Below are 24,723 nucleotides of genomic sequence, written 5' to 3'. Positions count from 1 at the left end.
CGGCGCTGTGTCTGCTGGGCTGCAGCCCAGTCCTGCCACTTACCGTCCATGTGACGCCAAACAACTCAGTTCAGTGCTCTGCAGCCTCGGCTTCCTTGCTTGGAATCAGCTCTAAAACTCACTAAATCTATGACTTTCAGGCTCTGCCATAGTGCGATTCTAATAGTAGTAGGAATTGTTTGCTTTTTCTGATTTCACCCTAAATTTCCAGTTGCTAGCTGGAAGAAAAAAAGCAATAAACCTATTTAAACACCAAAATTATCTAAGAATAATGCAAATGTGATAGGCACGTAGATTCTCTCTGTGTATATGCCTTTTCAGAAAAACTGTGAATGTAGCACTTTCAGTGATTTAAGTCAGCTTTTTATAAAGAGGACACATTTGATTATATTTTCCTAGATTCATTTATTTGCGCATGCATATTATCATTCGAAATAGGCTTAATGAGTATTTTCTATTAGCCAGATTCTGGGCTAGATGTTGGGGATATGATGGGTACAACAACAGTGACAAAAAAGACATCGGCTTACTCCTTTTGGAACTTACATTTTAGGAAGACAGACAAATTAGGTCAAAAACGAGTAACTACAAATTGTGAACATTATGAGGTCTAATGATGTAGTTTAGAATAGGGCTAGTCGTGTAAGGTCACTCTGAAAAGGTAAAATTCAAGTTGATACAGTCTAAAGACATTGGGTTTGATCAAAAAGGTATCATCATCATCATGATCAATTATTATTACTATTATTACTTTGCATTGGGCTTAAACTCTGTTGATGAAATGGTCTTACATATATTATTATGTCTCACAATGATCCTTTAGCCACTAAGAAAGTGACACCATTTTACAGCAAAGGAAACTTATTCTCAAAGAGGACATTAGAATTATATCTGGTAGAGAGAGAACGCAAGCCCAAGATCTTCTGATTCCAAACTCGGTGCTCTTCCAACTACAGTATGTTAATGAGTTATTCCATTGTCTAGCGTTTTCTTCAGCACCACTACAGATTTCTGTGAACCCCACCTTCGAACATGAGGCAAAATGAGAAACAGCCACCTTAACTGCATGCCTGGACTCTCTCTCAGATAAGCAAGATAAATTTTCCCTACCCTACGAAAAATATGGTTACTGCCCTTGATTCTATCAGTGGTCTTTGCTCCAAGAAACAAACTCCAACAATCAGTCTTATTTGCAACTTGTAATTATTTTCAGTAGAAATAATCTACACAAAATAATAGGACAAAAAGTATACATAGTAAACATTTATTAAAACCAATAGGAGAATCAGATATTCTTTAGATCTATAAAATTTAACATAAGAAAACCAAATTTAGTTAAAATTAAAAATGTGGCAGAAACTCTAACTGCTAAAATTCAGTATAAACTCACAAAGAAAAAATATTAATCAGAATTTTACTTAAAAAAAGGATCCTAATTTAAGCAACTTCAGTAAAATTAAAAATAAAATGGAAAAAAATTGGGAAATAATCATGATAACATAAAAAAAATTAGTCTAGGAATTAACTTAATTTACTTAAAGGAGGGTCTCTGAGAGAGGAAAAAAAAAGGCTTTCAATGGAAATTCATCATTTTCAGTTTAATTCTGCCAAAAATGTCCACAGAGTCAAAATTTCCATTACATCTTGATGGCTAGAACAGGAAGCCAGGGTCAAACTTGGTGCACTCTCTTTCAGCGACAATCACCTGTCTTGATGTTCTCCTCCACTGGGTAGGAAATCTGGTAAGATTAAGCATGGCTTATAGCTCAGTTTGACCCGGGCTCTCCCAAATTCTGCCTTCATTCTATCTTTACCTCTGCACCCTTGAAACTTTAGCTCTCATTACATTTTCCTCCCAATGAGTTCGTGGAGTTGCCAGTGGATATTTTTATGTTTACAAACCACTTGCTTTTCTTCCCCGTCTCCTACCTTCTGTGGGAATGAAAGCTTCCACAGTCACTTATGCTTTTTTAAAGCTTCAGTTGCCACCTCTCAACACTGCCAATGTTCCGAGCACTGCTCAAACTGCCAGTTAAATGCCACCAAATCTATCAGTGCTGTCTTGTGCCCTGTCCCACAGTAATTTTTTTTAAAACTCTTATGGCTGTGCTGCACCCTCCCTCCCCCCACCTAAATGTGAGACTGAGGACTAAGAAAGGACAGTTCTTGTCTGTGCTGCTCAACTTTCTCTTCCCTTAGGATGAGTTCTTTTCAAGAACCTCCTCAGTCCCTCCTGCATTGGACCCAGATAAGATGGCATTATAAGCCACCTAGTTGTGCCTGAATCCTAGGGTGACGTGGGCTCAGGCCCATGCTGGGATCCACCCCCACTAACTTGTATTATAGATGTTCCACAATCTGAAGCACAAAGATGCCACAAGATGAAACTATAGATTGTTAGCTCCATGGGGTTTGTCCTTGTTATTTGATCTCCCTACACTTCTTTTGACTGACCGACAACCTTTTCAAACAAACAACCAGATATGAAGGTAAATATTTTCTTTTTTAAATGGAAATAGCAAATGCCTTTTTGTTATAGATTACTAAATGTTGAATGGTACTATTTTCTCCATGCTATTTCACTACTGTTTTTAATTTGAAAACAAAGAAAATTTTACAATGAGGACTCAAGATATTTAATAATTCAAGTTTTTTTTTAATTTCTGTCTTAGATAACTAATATGATTTCAGCTACTGATAAAGTGTTATACTATATTTAATTATGCTATTATTTAAGAAATAAGTGACCTTTCTTTACCACTAATTTAACGTTTCATTCTCCACTGGAACAAAAAGTTCTCAAGTTTGAAAGTAAAGTGCCATTTATAAAAACAGTGGAGTGTGTTCGGTAAGCTTTCTCATGACACAGTAAGATCAATCAGTTTAAACTCCAATGTCAACATTTTCCTGATGAGCAGAAACACAAGTTATATTTTTAAATAAAAAGCTTAGGAAAAAATTCCATACTTTTTATTTTATACTTGATTATGATTTCATATGGCAATAACACAGAATAAAACTTAAATGATCTAATTCTAGAACATCTTTTTTTCCCCATTTCCTGACAAAGAACATATAGTTCTGCCAAGAGATCCTTAATTTTTTTTTTTTTTCTGTATTAAGTTGGTCTAGCCAAACCACAGAAAATTAATCTGGACCACTGTTTCCTGACAAATCCAGCCTTCCCTTGGGTGTATCAACCTAATTCCACATGGACCACAAAACTCAGGAACGTGGGGACACCAGATGGAATATGAGTGGCCTCCATCACTGGGACTGTTTCAGATCCCAGGCTTAATTTAAACGGTGGATGGGAAAAGAAGCCAGAATCCAAAAGCCTTTTGCAAAATGCTTATGATGAAACGTTTAGATATAAATATAAAAGGTTTGTATAAACTTGAGTACATAATGGAACAGATAACTATGGATCAGGATGCCCGAGTCCTTGTTCAACAGTTAGAACTGAGGAAGCCAATCAGGACTCAGTGATAATTTGCCCCTTGGAGGGTTTCGCTAAAATGTCATTTCAGGGCAGAGCTTAGTTCTGTCCACCAAGCATATCCTTATTGCTATTTATTTTCCTCCACTTCCCTTACCGACATACTCCACCAAGTCCAATAGGATTAGCATTTAGTGAGGACAAAAAATAACTGAATCACTTACCGAATTTAACTTCTGTACACTTTTCAAATAACATTGTATTGATTAATGGGTATTGTGAATCCCTATTTATATTTCTCCTTTGAAAGTTTCCACCCTAAGCAATTGTTCCGCTTAATCTTTAGTACAGAGATCTTTAAATGTATTCCTACAGAAGGACCATGCAGTTTCCTTTGCCTCGTCAGGCAGACGTAAGACATGAAAAATGCCTGTTGTGGTTCTGCTCACAAAGCCCTCCCCATTCCAGGTTTCCTTCTTTTGACATAGTGAGATTTGAAACTATCCGGAATCAGCATTTGATAAGCATGTTAATTTTTACTGGAGAACTACTCTCTGCCAGATTATTACCTTGCTTCATCAAGAGGGTCACCCCAGCAGTCACATAATAGTAGGAGGTAAATTCGTATTCTGGCTAGGGACTTCTCTGGTACCTCAACAATGAATAGAAATTGTTAAAAAGCCGGGGAGTGAATGCATAGAAAAGATAAATCCAAGTAAGCCAAGATATCTGTGAACCAAAATTCTGGTTTAAAAGACTGGTTGTCTTTTGTTTGTTTAATTCAACGTTTGAAAGAAAAAAAGAATGCAAGGTTATGTAGCCTTTGAAAAAATAACCTCAAGATTTCAGGTACTTGAACTTATTCTTTGGGATTTCTCTGAAATGTCATGAACCTATAGTTAATAGAGGTATTTTGAAAAAATATTATTTAATGTATCTGCTCTTATTTCTTTTTAGGTCAGTCTCGATTCTCGAGTTAGAGAGGTGATCAATAGAAATCTGTTGGATCCTAATCCTCACATGTATGAAGATGCCCAACTCCAGATTTATACCTTAATGCACAGAGATTCTTTTCCAAGGTTTTTGAACTCTCAAATTTATAAGTCATTTGTTGAAAGTACTGCCAGCTCTACTTCTGAATCTTAATTTTCATTTTAAAAAAAAAATCATTTTGGAGGGCTGGGATAGGAAATTAGTTAAATAACACCAGAAACTGAGTTCCTGGAGAACTACAGTTTAGCATTCCTCAGGCTACTGTGAAAATACAACCATATGGTCTTTGTCTCCATTTTTATCAAGGTTACCCATGGGTAAGTTTGGGGAAAATATCACATAAAACAATGAATTGCCAAATTACGTTTGTTTTATTCAACACTCATTCTACTTGCAAGCAAACTGTATTTGTAGTCCTGTGAAGAGTCTACTAGTGTACCTCCAGAGGCTGCATGTGCGAAGTAAAACTGCTTCATTTGCCACGTAGTTGTTGTAATATTTAATCCAATGGCATAACTTATATCTGTATTTAAAGACTTTTGTGCAATATGGTCTTATAGAAATAACTGCCAAAAAGTTGGCTCTGGTTCACATTTTTAAATATGATCTAAGACAGAAAAAGCCAATTTTGAAATTGTAACAATGGTATTCAACATGCTATATGCTGTGTCTAGTATACTAATTTCGAAGCCGATATTTCTGTACATGAAAAAAAGAGCTATTTATCTCTGTTTGTTGGAAGATCCTAATGGGCGGGGGGTGGTGGGGTTCCTCTGGTTGTTCACTGCCAAAACTGTGGCATTTTCATTACAGAAGAGTTTGTTGTGTAAAAAACAGTAAGGCAAAAAGAGAAAAAAAAAGCACAAAATAATTTGAAGATATTCTATTTCACTGACAAATCAAAGAGTAATAGTGTTTTTAATTGTAATTGAAGAAAATGATTTTATGTATATATCACATGTCCAATACTGTAATTAATTTATTAAAGACTGGCTCTCCAGTTCTAAAACAGTTGTGTAAAGTATGTACTTTAGCAAGAAAAAAAAATAATAAGCTTGAAAACTTAGTTCTTGAATATGAAGAAAGGATTTAATAAAGGAACGCCTACATGTAGCATCATAAAACATTTCTATGAAAAGCATCTGTCCTGTGGCATATTTTCCTTGAAAGTGAAATCCAATGAAAAGCTAAGTATTTAACTAAGAAAAGTTTTATGACAGTTATGAAGAAGATAATTCTCTACTTCAGACCTTAACTGTTTTCACATAGTATCTTAAGAATTACTTATTTTAAAAATGTTAAAACCAAACTATTAATTCTCATCCATAATTGAAAGGCAGTTCAGTGCTCAAATCTTCTAGCTGCCATATTATTTTTATAAGTACCACTAAATCTTTAAGACAAAATGCTTGCCTGACATTGGCATGTACTTTTGACCTTCAAGAAAACGGTATCTTATTGTGCACACATACGAAAAAGTCAGTGTCATATTTATATCATGGTGTTACATTTGAATATTAATATATCCCCTGGAGATATTTTTTTAATCTTAAACTTATTAAATATAATATTGAGTAACCTAAAATGAAAGTTTTAAAAAATATTTATATCCACTAAGAATACTGGCCTTATATTAAGGATGATATTAAAAATTATAGTTTTTCTTTGTCATTTTTAACTACCTCTCATTTTTTAATTTATTAAACATTAAAAAAAACAAGTTTGGGGGTTTCTTTTTTTAAATTTATTTTACTTGAAAGGTTGACATCTTAAGTTTCTTTTTCCATAAACGTAATACATTTTAAGAATTGTTTTTTAACTGAATTTGATTTTCTAATTTATATAGAATTCAGGAGATATGATTAAAAGGGCTATTATCTATTCCCTATGCAAATATTTTAACTGTTGCAGTGTTTGACAAAATGGGATTTTAAAAAAAAGTTTGCATAGTAGAAAACAAAATGTTCTGTTTACACTGGCGTTGCTGACTATCCTACCATATTCAGCACTTTTAAATACATTATTTATGAAAATGTACTTAAAATACAAGGTAGAAAATATTTATAATTTCTTTTAACAAATGCCTGTATTTGTCTGAAAGTGTTAGTGTGTTAAGACATACTATATCCATGTCAATTAGATATTTACTATTTGAATAATAGTTTCCAGTAATATGTTGAAAAAAGATAGTTATGAAGATGTTTACAAAAAGTCATATTTTTTTCCTAAAGAGTAAAGAAAAAACTAAAAGAATCATCACTTCTATTGTGAAGTTATACTGTTCCTGAATTATTTAATTTTTTTCTTAATTAGAATTGAGTTTATTATGCTACTATGATATATACACATATGTTGTAATATCATACTTGTTGCTGTATTTGAAGCACAATAAATTGGTGCACATGACTAGAAAATATGTAATATACTATGATACACTGCATGCATCAATCTTTTTAAGTGTAGACTTTATATTCTTGTTGTTACTATATATGATGGTGACCTGTTAGTCATGAGTTATCTTTATAAGATACTTTAGACTATTAGATGAATTGTCTGTTTGACAATACTTTTAATCTTTTACCAAATGTAAAAGATAAGGGCCTTATAAAGAGTTCTAATCTCTAAACTGGGCATTTGTAGAATACAGATTTTGAAGTTAGTATATCCTTTTGAAACCTAATTAGGAAGTTGTGTTGAGAATGATTCTAGAGTAGATTTACACATCAGATGTTGGTAACCATGCTATGTGAGTGTTTCTGTGCTAAATTCCTATTTTGGAGGGACGAGGGGTTTCTCATTTAATTTCAAAAGTTTTAAACTTTTAAAGAGTATGTATATTTCCAACTCTACCACTTTTTAAAGTATGATATGATCAATTCTGTTTTAATTACAGAGCTATAATAAACAAACAAACAAACCCTCAAATGGTGTCTATGCTACGATTCCAAGAGCACAATATTTGTTTGGGTAGAATTAGATTTTTCCTAGTGAGTGAATTCCTCATTGAGGAAAAGTTAGCACTTTAGAAGGTATACTTTGTGTTTCAGATGGCCAAGATATCATTGGTATACTGTTAGAATCTGCCAATGCACACAGAAAGAGGTTAATGCTTTTTCTATAGTGCCTAATTTCAGATGTGTCTATAATGGAAAGAAAAGTAGAGGATGTAGATTATATATAAATATATATAAATAAATTAGAGAGCCAGATTTCTTCACAGATGGATATTGTACATAGGTCACACTAATAATGGATGGATGACACTTCTTTACTCTGGAGAATTGCTATTATGTTACCCAAGGTAATATACATGAGCCCAGTGTTACAGGGCAGCTCTAAGCACAGTAGGTGCACTGGCATATGAACAACAATAGCAAAACACAATTTTGATATCAATGTTATGAAGTGTAAAAATCAAGACCATAATGTGGTCTTTTTTTTTAATCTTAAAATATGTACATAGGATGACCAGTTCTGATATTTGGTCATGGTGCATGGAGTGTTTATAGTATCCTTTAATGCTGCCTTGGTTATTTACAGAATGAAATGTGTATCATATTTTTACCTGATAGTTCAATTTTACAAAAGGACTCTAGACATAGGTAAATAATGTGCAAAAGTACATTTTCAGCCCATTAAGCTGATTTAAAATAATACCTGATTCTTAATTTGGAATTTATCTATTTTTTCTATATTTTAACTATATTGAAAAAATAAGTCACTGTAATTGTGACATATTACACTTGCAAAAAATACAATGTATCAGATGCATCGAGGAAGAAATATACAAGGAAAAAATTTTAAATACAATCAGAAAATAAGAACTTTTGAAAGCCACCTAAAAAGTCTTAGATCAAAAATGCCTATATATAGAACCCTATCAAAAATGAATTTTGAAAACTGTGCTGAATACATTGACAAATTATTTTGAAAGGTAGTAAAGACATTTCCAGAAAATTTTCTTGCCTGTGTATTTATATTGACAGTTACAATGTTAATTTTCAAAGTATACTTTTACAAACACTTATATTTGCATGCTCTTCGGTTCTTTATTTCTGACCAATATAAAATGTTTGTTCTCCTAAGAAAATAGTGTTGAACCTGTAAAAATGTAAGCTATTCCTCATTTGCTACAACTGCAAATATTTATCAGTAAAACTGATGCCAAAAACTTGATGCAGATTTTTCCTGCAACACTCTTAATGGGATCCTCGCAACACACAACAGTGCACAGATTAAGTTTTATTCCCAAATATGAGGCTTTAAGTATAAATTTGATTTCAAATTACGTTTCTGCATTATGTGACTTTGGCATTTTTAATCATTGATCTCAAGAATGTTTCCTCCTCTTCAAATGAGGAATATACTTAATTTGCAGGATGGCCATGAGGAATAAATGAAATAAACATGGAAAGAGTAAAGTGTTACCTATAATATTGTTACTTTTGAAAGTTCTCCAGCTCAATAATAATTCTCTCATTTTTCAAGAATGTATGTATTAAATGCCAGTTTCATGCTCTTTTCCTGTGTCTTTTTTAGCCATACTTTTAAAATCTGATTTATTCACTTAAAAATATATAACCAACTTTTTTTTAAGATGGAGGACTATACGAATATTATTGCTTTGTTCAATAATGTGATTCAAAAATCACTGTTTTCAGTTCACCAATGTCACCCTGAATCTATAATCAAGAAATAATCACACACGTAGATAGAGCTATATATAGATGTGTGTATGTGTTTGTTTGTGTGTATAATATTGTAAGTTTAAATCAAAGTTTAAATAAGAGAAATCATTTGAAAATTTTATTTCCAAAAGAAAAAAAAAACATTCCCAAGAATAGGAAGACTATAAATATTAAGTAATTTGCCAAATAAATATGTGAGGAGTAGAACTAAAAATAAGTTATAAGAAATTGGCCATTAGAAAACTGATATTGACATGGAGTAGAAAACATTCTTTTTAATATAAGGTAGAATGATTTTTAAAATAATTTTACCATGAAAATGTGAAAATAAAATAAAAGGTATTTGTGTCTTCATAAAATTTTCATTAAACTTTTTATTTTTGAATAGTTTTAGATTTATAGAAAAATTACAAAAATAGTATAGAGAGGTCATATATACAGCACACTCATGAGATATTTATCACAATTAATGAAACATATCGGTGCATTATTAAGTCTACATTTGATTCAGATTCCCTTAGCTTTTACCTAATGTCCGTTTTCTGTTCCAGGATCTCATTCAAATTACTGCATTACATTTAGTCATCATGTCTCCTTAGGATCCTCTCACTTTGACAGTTTCTTAAATTTTTCTTGTTTTTGATGACTTTGACAGATTTGAGGAATACTAGTCTAGTTATTTTATAAAATGTCCCTTACGTGGAATTTGTTCGATGTTTTTCCCATGATTAGACAGACGTTATCGGTTTTTAGAAGCAAGACTACAGGTAAAGTGCCATTCATATCACATGATATCAAATGTATATACCATCATTATGACTTACCACTGTTCATGTTGACCTTGATCACCTGGCTGAGGTAGTGTTTGTTGGGTTTCTCTATGGTAAAGCAATAGATTTTTTAAGAGGTTACATTGGAGGTAAATTTATTGGACATTTATACAGAGCTAAAAGAAATTATGAGCATATTCATCAGCAGTACTATTAGGTTCTATTAAATGATTGGTAACAGATACTATGAAGAAAATACAATGAACTGGATAGTGAAATGGGAAAATAAAACTCCAAAAGTGTTGACTTGAATATTCACTTAATGGAGGTGAAAGTGAATTTTTTTCTTTGAACTACCTGTATAATTACTTTAATCCTCTGCATCTTTTGGGTAGTAAAGATTTTAGGCTAATTGTCATAATAGGTAAATTAAATTGATCATCATTTTACCAAGTGCTTCTCTATATTGCCCTCCATTGAATAATAAACACTGAATATTGAAATAAAAGTCTTGATTTTGTCCCTCTTGCTTTAACTTGTCATAGTGTTTCTCATATATGATTTTAAGATGTTTGCTTAATATTAAAAATAATTTCTATACGTCTGGTTCTGTAAAATTTATCGTATTGAACATGTGTAATTTTTTACCACCATGTTCATTGTGCTTAATAATCTATATCCTTATTTTGGACTCCACCAATATTTATTAGTGGACCATAAAGAAATTTTGAATGCATGACTACAACTTAAGAGATACCATCTTGGTTATTTTGTAATGGCAGAATAACTGTAGGTATCTATAAATTGAATAGATAATCCAAATTATTTTTCCTCAAATTTCAGTCGTTTGGGTTTTTATTCCCCCTTCCTTGGGTCTATTTTATCATTTTACCTGTGTACAATAATAACTTCCTGAAAATGCTAGAATTTTCAACATGTAATAAAATTTGAGCATGACAACAATGTGACAAAACTCAGAAGTCTCAAACTATGTATATTTCTTTGAGTTTTCAAAGTAAATCAAATTGAAGCTGTTTTCATTTAACTATATTGTGTAAACTTATGGATATTATTGTAAAATGCACATGCATTACACTGACTTTTTAAAAATGTTTTGAATTAATAAAGAATCCACCAATATATCCTTAGACAAGTTACTGTTTCCTCATTGGTGTAACACTGTAGGAGTAAAAGGTACTCTTATTTATATTACTTAAAAGGCTTTCAGTCTACGGCCATGCCACCCTGAACAAGCCAGATCCCGTCTGACCTTAAAGCTAAGCAGGGTCAGGCCTGGTTAGCACTTGGATAGGAGACCACCTAGGAAGACCAGGTGCTGTAGGCTTAAAAAATAAGGGATTGTAAGATGACAAGGTCCTTGCAATCTGTGAGGTCAACCAAGGGTTGCCTCACCTAAAAAAAATAAAAATAAAAAAATTTAAAATGCTTATGCATCTGAGGGAAAATAATTCCTGGGTGGATTCTTTACAATGTTCTATAAGGTATTGCTTATTACATTATTGCACCTTTTATAAATAATAAAGTATATTATTGAAATGACTTGTTTTGAGAACTCAACTGAGATTTATCATGTCGAGTTCAAATGAAAAGTTTAGGAAGACTTGGGAAATAACTTCCTAATGGAGGTATACACAACTTGATCAATCCTTTTTTTATAACGGATCAAAATTAAAATGGTTTCCGCCACTACTTAAAGCAAAACAGTATTATAAAGTATTATGACTTGAATACACATTCAAAGTGAGACGAAGAACTGAAGGAATTATTCCTTAGCGCTTTTAACTAGTAAAACGTATTTTTGCTTTGTGTTTGAAGTCATTTCATTCTTCCACTTCGCTTTGCATTTGTAAGCAGAGCTCAGAAATGAATAGAGGAATACAAGCTCATTTTCTAAGAATTTTATACTTAACCTCAATAGTTTTGATTAGGTGACTTAAGGATAACTTGACCTCGTTGAGACCTCCCATATTGTACCATTTGATTTTTTTTTGTTTAAAGAATAAACTACAAGAGTTTTCAGTATCTCAGTTTCCAACAGTGAAAACACCACTTTCTAGACCCTGCTCAAATCAGAGTAAGTGCTCCGACTTCAGTGTTCAGCCCTTGCACCCCCAGGTCTGTCTCGGTTGTGTTTACTCTCTCATATCCACTCCTCTGGTAGGCTGTGAAAGGTCTTCTGAATAATGCAAAGCATCATACCAATATATTTGAGTATTCCTGGCACCAATTCACTATTAGTATCTAGTTTGGGGGGTTGGACTACCAGGGGCGGGACTCGGAAGGCTTCGCTCCGCTGTGGTTTATCAGAACTTGGAGACCCTCAATCTGTTTAGAAAGCCGCTAACGGAAACTCGGAGTAAGTGAGAATGGACGGGCAAAAGATTTGGTGAGTAAGTCGTTTGAAAGCAAGTACGTGGTAGATAAAGGGCAGGAAAGCAGACACTGCGAAATCACTCTGTGGTTGCCTTCTACTGCACTTGTCACGACCTAATTAACATGAGCCTTACCCACCATCGAAAAAAGAAACATGAGCGGAAAAAAAGGCAGAGTAAACACGCGCACATGCACGCATGCACACGCGCGCCAATCCTACAAATAGTCCTTGAGGACGAAAAGCCAGGCTGGCGCTGGCACTGGCACTGCCGTGGCTGTGACCTTAGCCCATGTAGCGGACGCTAGACTGCCCTTTACTGCGGGACTTGAAAGCCTCATTCAGTGCTTGGGAAACAAATCCGGGACGTCAGAACGCACGGCGGCAACCTGCAGCTTTCTCCTTCCGGCCCAACACACCGACCAGGCAGGTTCGAGGAGGTGCCCGAGGTCTCGCGGACCCGCCCCTGCCTCTTTCCGACAGGCTCGCTCAACTTCCGGCCTCAGACTGCCGCGGCGTTTAAATGCTTGGACGGAAGTTCCCCCCAGGCTTCCGGGAGGCCCTTTAAAACCGGCGCGCGCAGTGGGCGGGCCTCGCTGCGCTCTTGCCCCTCTTTGCGAACTCCGCGCGGTGTCGCGAGACTCGCTCTGTCCCAAACTTCCGGCTTGTGTCCGCCTCCGCAGTGGCGGCTTCGCGATGCGGTCCCGTCTTCTGCTGAGCGCTGCTCGCTGTCTTTGGGCCCGCGGGGCTGTTGCTCCGGCCCGCCGGCACATGAGCTGCGATAGGCTTCAGCTGGAAGAGCTTTTCGCTCGCGGCGGGCCCTTGCGGACCTTTCTGGAGCGACAGGCCGGGTCTGAATCCCAGGTCAGGGGACCTGAGCTGGTGGCGATAGCCAAACTGCTAAGCGAGAGGGAGCAGGAGCTGCGGGAGACCGAGCACTTGTTACATGGTAAGCGAGGTTCAAAGCAGATTCGTGACTCTTCGTTTGCCTTTTCCACCAAACTGCTGGTCAGGTATCTACACTGTTACCGAGTTTGAAGCTCTTTACTCAGTTGCAGCCCTTTTTGGTTTAGAACAGATCAGGGCATTATTATATGCGTTTTGAGTCTATGGCCTCCTGTTTGAGCCCTTGTGTTCCCTTGAAACAGTACCCCGCCCCCTTTTACAGAACTTAAGTTGACATTTATTCGTTGAGTACGCTGTGGCAGATCATTAGCTCACCAAGGACAAATAAGGCACTATCCCTGTTGGGGGCTGGAGAGCAGTGTTTCTCAAAGTATGGTAAAGGGACCACCTGCAATAGTGTCAGAAGAGGTGCGTGCTAAAACCAGACGTATGACTCAGCATCTGAGATCTAGAAATATGTTATTTTTAAAACAGGTTTCTCAAGTGATTAGTGTGCATTCAAAAAACAAACACAAACAAACCTGGTTGGGGCCTAAGTTTCTGCATTTCTATAAGCTCCCAGGGATGCCGAGCTGCTGGTCCATAAGCCACACATTGGGTAGCTTGGCTCTGGAGGGGGTCACAGCCTATTTGGGGAGAGAGAATTATAATACAGTTGAAAAATGAAAACATGGCTGAATAAAAACCTAGGAGAGCAAGGAGAACTTGTTGGGAAGGACTTGTGCAAGGATAAAGGCCCACCCTTAGAGGATATATTTTAACCTTTATCGATCCTTCACCACACTCCAGGCTTTGCTTAGTTTTCATTAGTTATTATCCAGTTCACATAAACTGTGAAGTAGCAGAGACGAGGAACCTGAAGTATAGAGGTAAAATAACTCTTGCACTAGTAACAGAGTTTTTAACCCATTTCCTGTTTGCCCCAAGAATACTCGCCAGCAGTGCTTGTGGCTGCAGCGTTTACCCTGAGATAATTCATGGATTATAGTCTTAAAGTTACCTCCAAAGTTTGTCATGAAATATCTTTTTTATTATTTTCGCATCACTCTAGTACATCATAGTCTTCGCAAACAAATGACATCATTCTATTTATAGTATTGTTTTTATTAATGGTATTTCCATTTACAAAATATTGTAATTTTCAATTGCTAAAAATGTCAAATCCTAGAAAACGTGGTATTCCTATGCGTGATGTTAAATCAACACTGGCAGCACACTGCACTTTTTATTTTCTAAATGGGAAGTGAGTTAAGGGATGAAGTTTGTATCTGACTGCCTCCAGATCTCATGATTTTAACCACTGTACTTTTTATTAACCAAGGGAGAGGGGAGATTATGAGGAGTGGTAGATTGGAACATTTTCTAAGGGGGCGAGTGTCAAATACTAATCTAAAAAGGTTGATTCCATCCCGTTTGCAGAAGGGAGCCAGCAAAAGCTTTTAGATCTGGGAATGAACGTTAAAAATAGATTTGTTGCTTAGGAAGCTGGATTTGTGGTAGTTTAGAAGTCAACCTGTAATAAGAATGAAAAACAGAAGGCTGCAGTAGTCTAGGTGAGAGTTAAGGAGAGGCTAAATTAAGTGATTTAATAGAAAAGGCAGATGTTCAAAGTGTAAAAGAAAAGATTAAGGATATTGGGGAAAGTATGTTTTAGAGAAACATTAAATTGGTTTCATAGCTTAAATCGGAATTAAAATCCCAAGTGGATTTAACAGTTAAATATTTTAAAAATCAAACTACAGAGGATTTAAAAGAATGTTACCAAATTGTTGCTGGCAGAATGCAACTCAGCATAAAAACAATACAAAATATCATTCAGCAACTCCTGAGTTACTAAAAGGCAGATACCACTGGTTACCAAAAAGAGTATGGAACTACTTAGGAGCTTACAACCTAGTAAAGAAATGTTTACATAAAAATATAAGTATGAGTGGTTACATTTTGTTTTAATTTCTTCAATAAAGAGCAGAGTGTTATAAAAAAAAAAACCAAAGACTGGCATTTAAATGGATCTTGAAGTGTAAGAGAAGGGAACTGAAAGCACAGATGACCAGTAAGGATAAAGTACCAAACTGGGAGATATAACATGGCAGGCGCATAGAGTAGGTGCGAGAATTCATAATGTAATAAAAACTAGAAACCATAAGGACAGTTAAGAACCTCAAGTGACACAGAACCTGGATTTGTTCCTACAGAACATGGGAAGTTAGCACATGTTTTTAAGTAGAGAATTGACATCTTTTTAAAGGTTAATTTTGGCATCAGTGTTGAGGATGAATTGGAGTATTCTTCAGGGACCCTGGTGGCTGAAATTTAATTATTTGTTTAGATTAAATTACTTCTAGACTTTAGTTCCAATTCTTTAGCCCTACAGAACACTGCATTTCAGAGCAGAAAGAAAGGCACCTTAGAGATCATCCAGCTCAGAGCTTTCATTTTCTCCATAACTGAGACTCAGAAGTTGGGCGTGTTCTCCTAAGAGAACCGTAATGGTTGAACTAGGACTAGAATTCATTTTTCCTTTTTCTGAGTCAATACATTTTCCACTTCTCCAAATTTCTTCCATACCAAATTCTTGCCAAAATGATTTCCTGCCTTCCCATTAACACTTTCTGTACTTGCTTATCTCAATTTTGCTGTTGTCATTATCTCTCCTTGAATTTAATCCTTTTTTCTGCCCATCCCCAAAATAAACAACAAAAATCCTTCAGTGTGCTACTGTTTTTAATCACATCACGTAGTGTTTTAGGTTGTTATTCTTTGTGAGTTTTTCTCCGCTAGAAAAATATAAAGAAACTAAAATGATCTAAAATCCTGCTGTACCTATTATCCCCATTTCCCAAATAATTAGTTCTTAATAAATGAACACACATACAAACTAGTACTTTTTAAAGAGTATGGTCTCTCAAGAGAGCACAATTTATAACACCTAAAAAAAAGTCCCCTTCTCTCTTTTCTATAGGTTGCATGTGGACCATAGGAAAGAGGAATGAGAAAGTATATTTTGCAAGGTAAAAATTAAAACTTAAAATAAGAATTAGGGTAAAGCCTGAGAGAGAGGAGTACTTCAAGTGAACATTCTGTAAACATTAGGTAGGGTCTAAATGTTTGAGTAGATACTTACTTTATATTAATGAAATATTTACTAATAACACAATAAATAACTTTGTACTTAATTCAGTTTTGATTTACCCGATGGAAACTTCTGTTCCTCTGTGGTCTGACTAGCTCAATGTATTCATTTGTCGTTGGAAAACTAAAAGCATATTAATATGACTGTTTCATAGAGGTACAATTAAAGAAAAGTTTAATAGTTTTATATCTTTGTATTGGGAGTCTTTTTAATTTTTTTATTTGTTTTCTGTCACTGGGGAAAAGTTTTTTTTTTTTGAAAGCTATATGCTTATGAAAACTAACACATCAAATACTACTTTTAATTAATGGCAATTATTAAAAGGATAAGAAAGGCACTTTATTTTTCCATTCAGCTACAATAACAATAAAACTATTACCTTAAATTCTGTTGACAATTTAACACTAATTACGGAAAACAAACTATTGCCTTTATTTCTTAGATGAAAATGAAGACTTAAGGAAACTTGCAGAGGATGAAATAGCTTCGTGTCAAAAAGAAATAGCTCAGTTGAAGCATCAGGTATAATATCTGTGCAAAGAATGACTCATTAGTACTATAATTTTGTTAAAAGTTGGCAAAACAATTCAAGACTTAACCAGCTTGTTCGTATTTAGAATTAGAAACTATTTTTTAAAGCATACTCCCTGTGGTCCTATTTTTATCCTACTAAAAGGATTGTAGAGCTCTGATGCAAGGATGAATGTCACATTAACGGGATTTGTGAGATAGAGAGTAGAAGAGGTTATGAAGTGCTGGTAGATTGTGAGCAGGGATATTCCTTCATTTTTGTGTTTCTGTCAATATTAGAGTGCCAGACCTAGAGCAGGCCCTCAGGATTTTTAGAACTGAATTGTACTACTTTGGTTATGTATCTATAAGAATTTCAGAACATATAGGAATGTAATTAAAGGAAGAGTAATCATTACATAAAATTAGAACCAATTTTGTTAATTCTGTAAAGCAGAATTTAAAGCTTTTCAGTAATGAAAGAACATGGTGACAAAGGATCGCAGAAAGGGGATGGCTTAATTTAGAGATTCTGTCTCTTCTCTAGCAAATGTGGAAGTCATCAAAGACGACCGTCCACACCACCTACTCTAGAAGGAAAGTTCCACTACAGAGTCTCGTGTCACTTGCCTTCTACCCATTTTCTAATTTTGTGTGTGTGAAATAAAAGGACACATGTAGTAAAGGTTTCTGTTCATTGGTTAGTAATTAACAAACAGATGCGAATCCTATCATTTGTTAATTCAGGGTTTGAATGATCATGAGGTATTGGCATAAGCTAGAGAGATGGAAAAGCAGGAACAACTATAGCTCCCAACCAACATAAAGTGTGATATTTCAGAATTCAGGTAGACTCAGGTTCAAATTCTAGCTTTTCCACTTTCTAGCTGTATGATATTGGGCAACTAGATTACTCAGCTAAACTAAACTCAGTTTTCACATCTTAAGGTGGAACTGTTAATAGTACCTGCTCAAGATTGTTTTAAATTAACGTAGGTAAAATACTTAGCAGAATGCCTAGCATATATTTAAAAAAAAACAATACATGTTGGTAGCTTTTCTTAACTCACCTAATTTAAGAAGCTTCTCATCTACATCCCTTTAATTACTACATACTACAATGTGAAAGATATTACTGTAATAGAAGGAAGACTGATCTAGGCAGAAGGCTTTGAGTTCGTATGCCTGCTCTGCCGATAACTAACACTTTGCCCTTGGACAAGTCATTTAACCTGTTAACCTTATTTTCCTTTACATGCAAAATGAGGGAATTGAACCAGATCATCCTCTACAGGCTTTTTCAGTTCCAATATTGCAAGTTTCTCTTCCACATTAAAGAAGCTTTAAAAAAAAATGCAATTTGGGGGCTTTTTAAATTGTTTTTTCTTTTTCCTGCCATACTAGGCCATAAATTTCGAAAGGATAGAATCTTCTTTCACATTCTACACACAACATAGTGTCCTATTCACAGCAAGTACTTATTAATTGAATAGAGAACTGATCTAAAGTATACATGAACACACAAGAAAATCTGTAAGTTTTTGCTGAACCTTATAACATAGGATATAGATGTAACAATATTTTTTAGAAATTATGCTTATATGGTTCTAAATTGGCAGGATAATTGAATATAATCACAATATTAAATTTGCTTAGAGAAACTTTAAGTAAATTAAATATTTAAAATCCTGCATCTAATCATTTAGCTCTTTTTTAAAGTTTTAAATAATTCTTATAGGAGGGGTGCTATTTTTTATTTACAGATTATCTTACTTTTGGTTCCCTCAGAAGAAGCAGATGAAAATGATTTGATCCTGGAGGTAACTGCAGGAGTTGGGGGTCAGGAGGCAATGTTGTTTACTGCAGAGATATTTGATATGTATCAGCAATATGCTGCATTTAAAAGGTGGCATTTTGAAACCCTGGAATATTTTCCAAGTGAAATAGGTCAGTAAACTGTTTTGGGAAAAATGTAGATTTGTCTATGTGTGTCCTCGGAAAGGGGGTGGAAAGACCATGACTAGGCTTTAGAATATATTTGTAAGGATGCTTAAGAAGTTTTTTGCTTATCATTTACTTAATCATTTTGAATGCAAATGTACCCATTTTGAAATGGCCTATAAAACATTATTCATTCAATACTAACCAATGAATGACTTACGGTCTTTTAAAAGTGGCCTTTTACATATGTTATTGAATCAATTCATTAACACTATAAATTCATTATGTTTAATAACTATAAAAATATAGTATTAAATCACTTATCTAGTATTAAAGCACTGGATATCATAGACTTGCTGAAGTTTTTCAATATATTTTATATCTATAGATTGTTTTATAGCTTTTTTGAATATATTTCAAGATGGTAGAAGTGATGGTCAATTGCTTATAAATGACAAAGGTAATAAAAGAATTTTCCCAATATTTTCAAGGTGGCCTTAGACATGCATCTGCCAGCATTGGGGGTTCAGAAGCCTACAAGCACATGAAATTTGAAGGAGGTGTGCACAGAGTGCAAAGAGTGCCAAAGACAGAGAAGCAGGGCCGCATCCACACTAGCACCATGACTGTGGCCATATTACCCCAACCTACTGAGGTGAGGCATCGCAGTCCCCTCTCCTTGGAATCCTGGGCTTAGCACAGTGCCTTGCCCCCAGAGTGACACTTTACTGATCTGGCCTTCACCACATATTTTGAATTAATTTTTGAGAAACTAGTATCTCGGTCCAAAAAGTACTTTATAATAGATTGTAAGAATCAAGGATGTATAAGGGATGTAATCTTGCTATTTATTCATTTTCCCCACCACTAAGCTTAAAGTAGTTACTTTGAGATCATCTCTACAGTAGAAACAATTACCCTATGTAAATAAGGTCTTAAACCTTTAAAATGACCTTGGTTTCGTGTGACTGGCTTCCAGAGTTTTAATAGCAAGAATCCTGTTTTAACAAGGTTACTACTTAACACAATTGCAACTTTATAATCCAATCACACTACAATGGAAACATATTGTTACAGTTTATAATAAGTGTACTCTATTCTCACAAAGTAAATTCTCAGTCTAAATATTTGTAAAATAACTTAGTTGGGAAGTTCAGTTTTGCTTACATCCCTTCTGTTGAAAAGTGATAGGAAATGTTTGGCTTTTCTTTTAGGATGAAATATGAATGCTTTGAGGAGAAAGAAGTTTAATTGAGGGTTTCTCTTTAATTTGTGGGGAAAGTGCTACTTGACTCTGTAGCAGGAGCCACACCTAGCTACCAGTCACTTTGGTTTGAGCATCTTGGAGATGGAAGGGAGTTTTCGGGGAAAGATAGAGACCGAGGTCCAGATACCATCTCATTTAATTCTTCTAGCAAGAGTAAAAAGGAGCCATATAGAGAGACATGGAGGGCCTATGAATGGTAGGATTCCTACTGCCAAGGTTGTGGACATGTCACAGAGTGGTCCGTAGTTCATGAAACAAAGCTTTTTAAATCTAGTGCTTTCGATGGTGACTCCCAGGACAGTATTATCCTGACATTAGATTTCGGTGTACTTCTGAATTGGGCCTTACCTTTGCCTTCTTGGCTTTGCCATTTCCATTTGTCTGTCCTCTGCCTCCAAATATATTTAAGTCCTCCTTTAATTAAAATTAAAATAAGCCTTTCCTATAATTCTTAAGCTAGCAGGATTTTTCCTCTGCTAGTCTTTTTCAACTCAGAAATATTCCATAAATCTTATTTTATTTCATATATTTACACTTCTAATAAGAACCAAGTTCTATTCATATGGTAGAGCGTAATTTACAGAGAAATCCAATTTTTGAGGATTAGAGTTTGTTTTTGTTCTAGTGTATTTTAACCTGCTACTCTTCCAAAAAGAAAAAAATTTTTTAATGCTATCTTTCTAATTACTTTCTATTCTTGACATTAAACCATCTAAATCTTAACAAGAATACTATACATGACATGTATTTGTAGTTATAAGTGGATAGTTCTTGCCTTTGAATAGTCCATACATGTAATATTTTTAAATCCAACTTTTCCTCTTATATGTAGATTAATCTGGTAATTAATCCTAAAGATTTGAGAATTGATACTAAGCGAGCCAGTGGAGCTGGGGGGCAGCATGTAAATACTACGGACAGTGCTGTGAGGATAGTCCATCTTCCAACAGGTATGTACTTATTATTCAACGTAAAACACTGAAGAAATCAAATTCTGAATGATTTGACTAATTTTCCACTAACATAGCTCTTTAATTACCAAAGGAATGTATACTGCTAGGGATTGTTATTAAATACTTGATCTATTTAGAATCCTTAGCTGACACTACTGCAGGATAACTACAAAGCCAGGCAGATGGAGGGATTTAAACCTGAGGAATCTCCATATCAGTGACGATGAAGAGAGGGTGTGGGTAGTCCTTCCAGGTAGCTTGCTGAAGTTTATACTTAGTAGATATCACTATTTAAAAAAATCCTTATGTCTATGGCCATGCTACCCTGAACAAGCCCGATCCTGTCTGATTTCGGAAGCTAAGGGTCAGGCCTGGTTAGTACGTGGATAGGAGACCACCTAGGAAGACCAGGTGCTGCTGTAGGTGTAAAAAATAAAAAAAGAAGGGATTGTAAGCTGACAAGGTCCTTGCAATCTGTGAGGTCAACCAAGGGTTGCCTCGCCTAAAAAAATAAACAAATCCTCATGATGAAATTATTACCATGGCCTCTTCTTTATCAGCGAACACTCTAAATCACTAGCTGTTAGTCTTTTTTGAAGGGAGGACATGGACTCAATGACAGCTTGGACCTACTACCCAGAAGCATATAAAAGTTTTGCATATAATTTCAGGGGCTTCTTTCCATTAAATTTATCTGCAGACCTCCAGGAGCTCTGATTCTAGATAGTTAGGCATTGGAACTGTATCTAAATATTTCTTAAGCCTTCAGTATACTCTTAGGTAGAACTATAAATGTGTTTTACAAGTATTACTGTAGTGATTTACATGTGATAAAGAGCAGATGGATAGCAAACCTCAGCTATCTAAAAAGAATGCAAGAATCTCTTACAATGACCGATCTCAAATAGGCATAATTCCCGTTGATCAGTAGTGGCTGATGGGAGTGATGGCTTAGTATGTTTTTATTTTTTTTTTAAATGAGGAAATCCTCATGTCAAACTTAAGATGATGTCGTATGTAACACGGTCTATAAACAATAGAAAAAAATGGATAGAAACCCTCAAAAACAATAGTGATTATCTCTGGTGATAGGATTAACTTTTTCTGTGATGAGGAGCTATTATGTTAAAAAAATTATGTGGTTAGCTGAGGGTATGGAAAGCAATCCATATTAAGTAATGAATGCTGTTACTATGTATGCCTTCAATATGGAAATACTTTGTACTGTAGCTCAAACTTCTATAGAGTTATCAGAAAAATCAAAATTTATTTGTTCAGTTTAGTCTTTTATATTAGAGTCCTATTTTCTTCTCATAAAGGAAGAAGAAAAAGGGTGAGAAGGAAAAGGAGTATTCCTTGGTAATAAATGAAGATTTTTTAAATTAAAACTCTTTAATTCTCATAATACTATTCAGGTGTTGTTTCCGAATGCCAGCAAGAGAGATCTCAACTGAAAAACAGAGAGATGGCGATGAAAAAGTTACGTGCAAGACTATACAGCATGTATATAGAAGAAGAAACAAGTAAAAGATACAGTGCTAGAAAGATTCAGGTAAAACCGAATTGAAAAAAGTGCTTCTAAAGGGTAAACTTTTTTAAATAACTTGGTTTTTATTTATTTTTTAATTGTTCCAATGTATTTGTCAAAATAAGAAAACAATTCAGGTAGCTCAACCAAGGGCTATACTTGTTTTGTAGTAATCTGACCTCTGCTCTGTTTTCATGGGTGTTTTTCTCAGACTTTTAAGCAGTTACTTAAAAAAGATATATGGAGCCTCCATTCCAAAAATTCTGGAAGATGGAAAGCAAACTGAACTTTCTCCCTGTTTGATATTTAATTTTATAACTACAGAGCTCTTTTATTAGTTTCATATTATGGGAAATTCATCACTTTGTCATCACCGAAGATGACTAAATTAATTCACAGAGATTACATATATTTAGTTACTGTTTGAATATCTCCTCTGTGCCAGGCTGTATGTGTACATCACTGCTGTGTAGCAGGTATTATTTGTCTGTATCTTACAGATGAGAAAACTAAAGTTTAGAGTTGAAATAAATTGCCTGAAGTCAGAGCACTGAAAAGGCAGAGAGAATTCAAATACTACTAATCTGTCTGACTTTAAAGTCCATATTCTTTTTTTCTCTATCCTATTCTCATGTTATCTGATGATTCACAATGTTTAAAACTTGGTGCTTACATCATGTTTCAAATTATAAAGCAAGAGCTTAATTTCCAGTTAAGTAGGTTTCGTTGCCAAGTCTAACTGTCCCTCATATCTTTTTTTGCATATATAGATTGGAACTAAAGGAAGGTCAGAGAAAATAAGAACATACAATTTTCCACAGAACCGGGTTACAGATCACAGAATAAACAAGTCACTTCATGATCTGGAAACTTTTATGCAAGGAGAGTATCTACTTGATGAACTTGTACAGTCATTGAAAGACTATGCTGATTATGAATCTTTAGTAGAAATTATTTCCAGAAAACTTTAAATCAATTTGTCATTAAAGATTTTCGTAGCTTATGAAAATTCTACAACAGCAAATCATATTGTATGTAAATATTAACTGGTATTCTCTTGAAAAACATGAGTTAACACAATAAGAATATGCATATTTTTAAGATACAGATAACTTGTATAAGTCTTCTCTCATTGTATTAATATAAAAACACTATATAACCATGACTCTGGTTGTATATTTTGGACTCTTCCTTACAAGAGGTAGGAAAATCATCCTAAGTTATAATGACTGACTGACCAGAAATTTAACTCTATAATGAAACACTTCAAACAGAAAACAGTAGAAATGACAGTAAATACTGCATTAAGCAGGGTCTAGTCAGGAGACAGAAACCATACCAATAATATTACCATAATACCAATAAATTTGGGGATAATATTGATGAAAAGAATTTTTAACTGACAATGGGATTAGCTATTGAGAACTCTAATACACTAGGACAGAGAGAGCATCCAAGGAAAGAACCATCTTGAAAGGGCTTCCCTTCCCCTACGGTGGGGAGTCAGGCCTGATGGAGAGAGTGTGGCTGCAGACCACTGATGACAGAAAAGTTCCCTGGGTTGCCCTGGGCCAGAGCTGTCTACAGGGGGTGGATCAGGCCTTGAAAACAGAGAACCTCAAACCCTCAGAGATCAGTAAGCAAGAAGCTTCCCACCAGGCGTCAGAGTTGTTGGAGGGTAAGCATCAGTAGGTGTCTGCATTAGTCAGGGTTCTCCACAGAAACAGAACCACTAGTATTATATAGAGAGAGAGATAGAGAGAGAGATTTAGCTTGGCAAGTCTAAAATCTGCAGTGTGGGCCAGCAGGCCGGAGAGCCAGGAGAGCCGATGCTGCAGTTCCAGTCTGAAAGCAGTCTGCTGGTGAATTCTCTTACTGCAGGGAGTCCAGTCTTTGCTCATTTCAGGCATTCGACTGTTTGAACGTGGCCCATCCACATGGAGAGCATTCTCCTTTACTCAAAGGTCACTGATTTAAGTGTTAATCTCATCCAAAAACACCTTCACAGAAATATGCTGACTAAATATCTAAGCACCTTGTGGCCCAGCCAAGCTGACATAAAATTAACCACCGTGGTGTCCAAGAGCACCCCAGGCAGCTGTGCTACACACAGATGAAGCACATTAAAAACAAGAGAAGCCCCCTCCAATTGCATTGTTCTTCCTTCCACCACCCCCAGGACAAAGCTTCACAAGGTACCAGT

At 35.1% G+C, this 24,723-nt stretch overlaps 2 protein-coding genes and 1 pseudogene across 6 annotated transcripts in view; all 3 read left to right on the top strand.

The window, feature by feature from the left end:
- RGS17 (regulator of G protein signaling 17) overlaps positions 1-5,573 on the top strand; it is an 82,402-nt gene extending 76,829 nt beyond the window's left edge. For all 4 annotated transcript variants that reach the window (XM_039873841.1, XM_039873838.1, XM_039873839.1 and 1 more), the window contains one exon: positions 4,397-5,573. In XM_039873841.1, the coding sequence (XP_039729775.1) occupies positions 4,397-4,585 (189 nt within the window). In that variant the 3' untranslated portion in view covers positions 4,586-5,573. The remainder of the gene's footprint in view (positions 1-4,396) is intronic.
- Positions 5,574-11,117: 5,544 nt separating this feature from the next.
- On the top strand, positions 11,118-11,235 carry LOC120611485 (uncharacterized; annotated as a pseudogene).
- Positions 11,236-12,935: 1,700 nt separating this feature from the next.
- On the top strand, positions 12,936-23,685 carry MTRF1L (mitochondrial translation release factor 1 like). Of its 2 annotated transcripts, XM_039873837.1 has the most exons (8): positions 13,095-13,231; positions 16,151-16,199; positions 16,764-16,843; positions 18,595-18,778; positions 19,264-19,427; positions 20,872-20,989; positions 22,408-22,544; positions 23,291-23,685. In XM_039873837.1, exons 2-8 carry the CDS (start codon positions 16,178-16,180, stop codon positions 23,489-23,491), a joined length of 906 nt encoding a protein of 301 aa, XP_039729771.1. In that variant the 5' UTR covers positions 13,095-13,231; positions 16,151-16,177; the 3' UTR covers positions 23,492-23,685. The 2 variants fall into 2 exon arrangements, with proteins under 2 accessions (XP_039729769.1, XP_039729771.1); XM_039873835.1 differs by lacking the exon at positions 16,151-16,199 and having other exon boundaries at positions 12,936-13,231.
- Positions 23,686-24,723: the final 1,038 nt, after the last annotated feature.

Source organism: Pteropus medius, unplaced genomic scaffold (genome assembly GCF_902729225.1).
Source record: "Pteropus medius unplaced genomic scaffold, Ma_sr-lr_union100, whole genome shotgun sequence".
NCBI lineage: Eukaryota > Metazoa > Chordata > Mammalia > Chiroptera > Pteropodidae > Pteropus > Pteropus medius.
This window is presented reverse-complemented; position numbering and strand designations above follow the sequence as displayed.

What these genes read in the sequence shown, in the direction of transcription:
- MTRF1L (XM_039873835.1), top strand. Translation starts at nt 12,979, where the DNA reads ATGCGGTCCCGTCTTCTGCTGAGCGCTGCTCGCTGTCTTTGGGCCCGC. An exon ending in GACCGAGCACTTGTTACATG is followed by an intron (nt 13,232 to 16,763) that starts GTAAGCGAGGTT and finishes TTTATTTCTTAG; the next exon opens with ATGAAAATGAAGACTTAAGG. An exon ending in ACAGTGCTAGAAAGATTCAG is followed by an intron (nt 22,545 to 23,290) that starts GTAAAACCGAAT and finishes TTGCATATATAG; the next exon opens with ATTGGAACTAAAGGAAGGTC.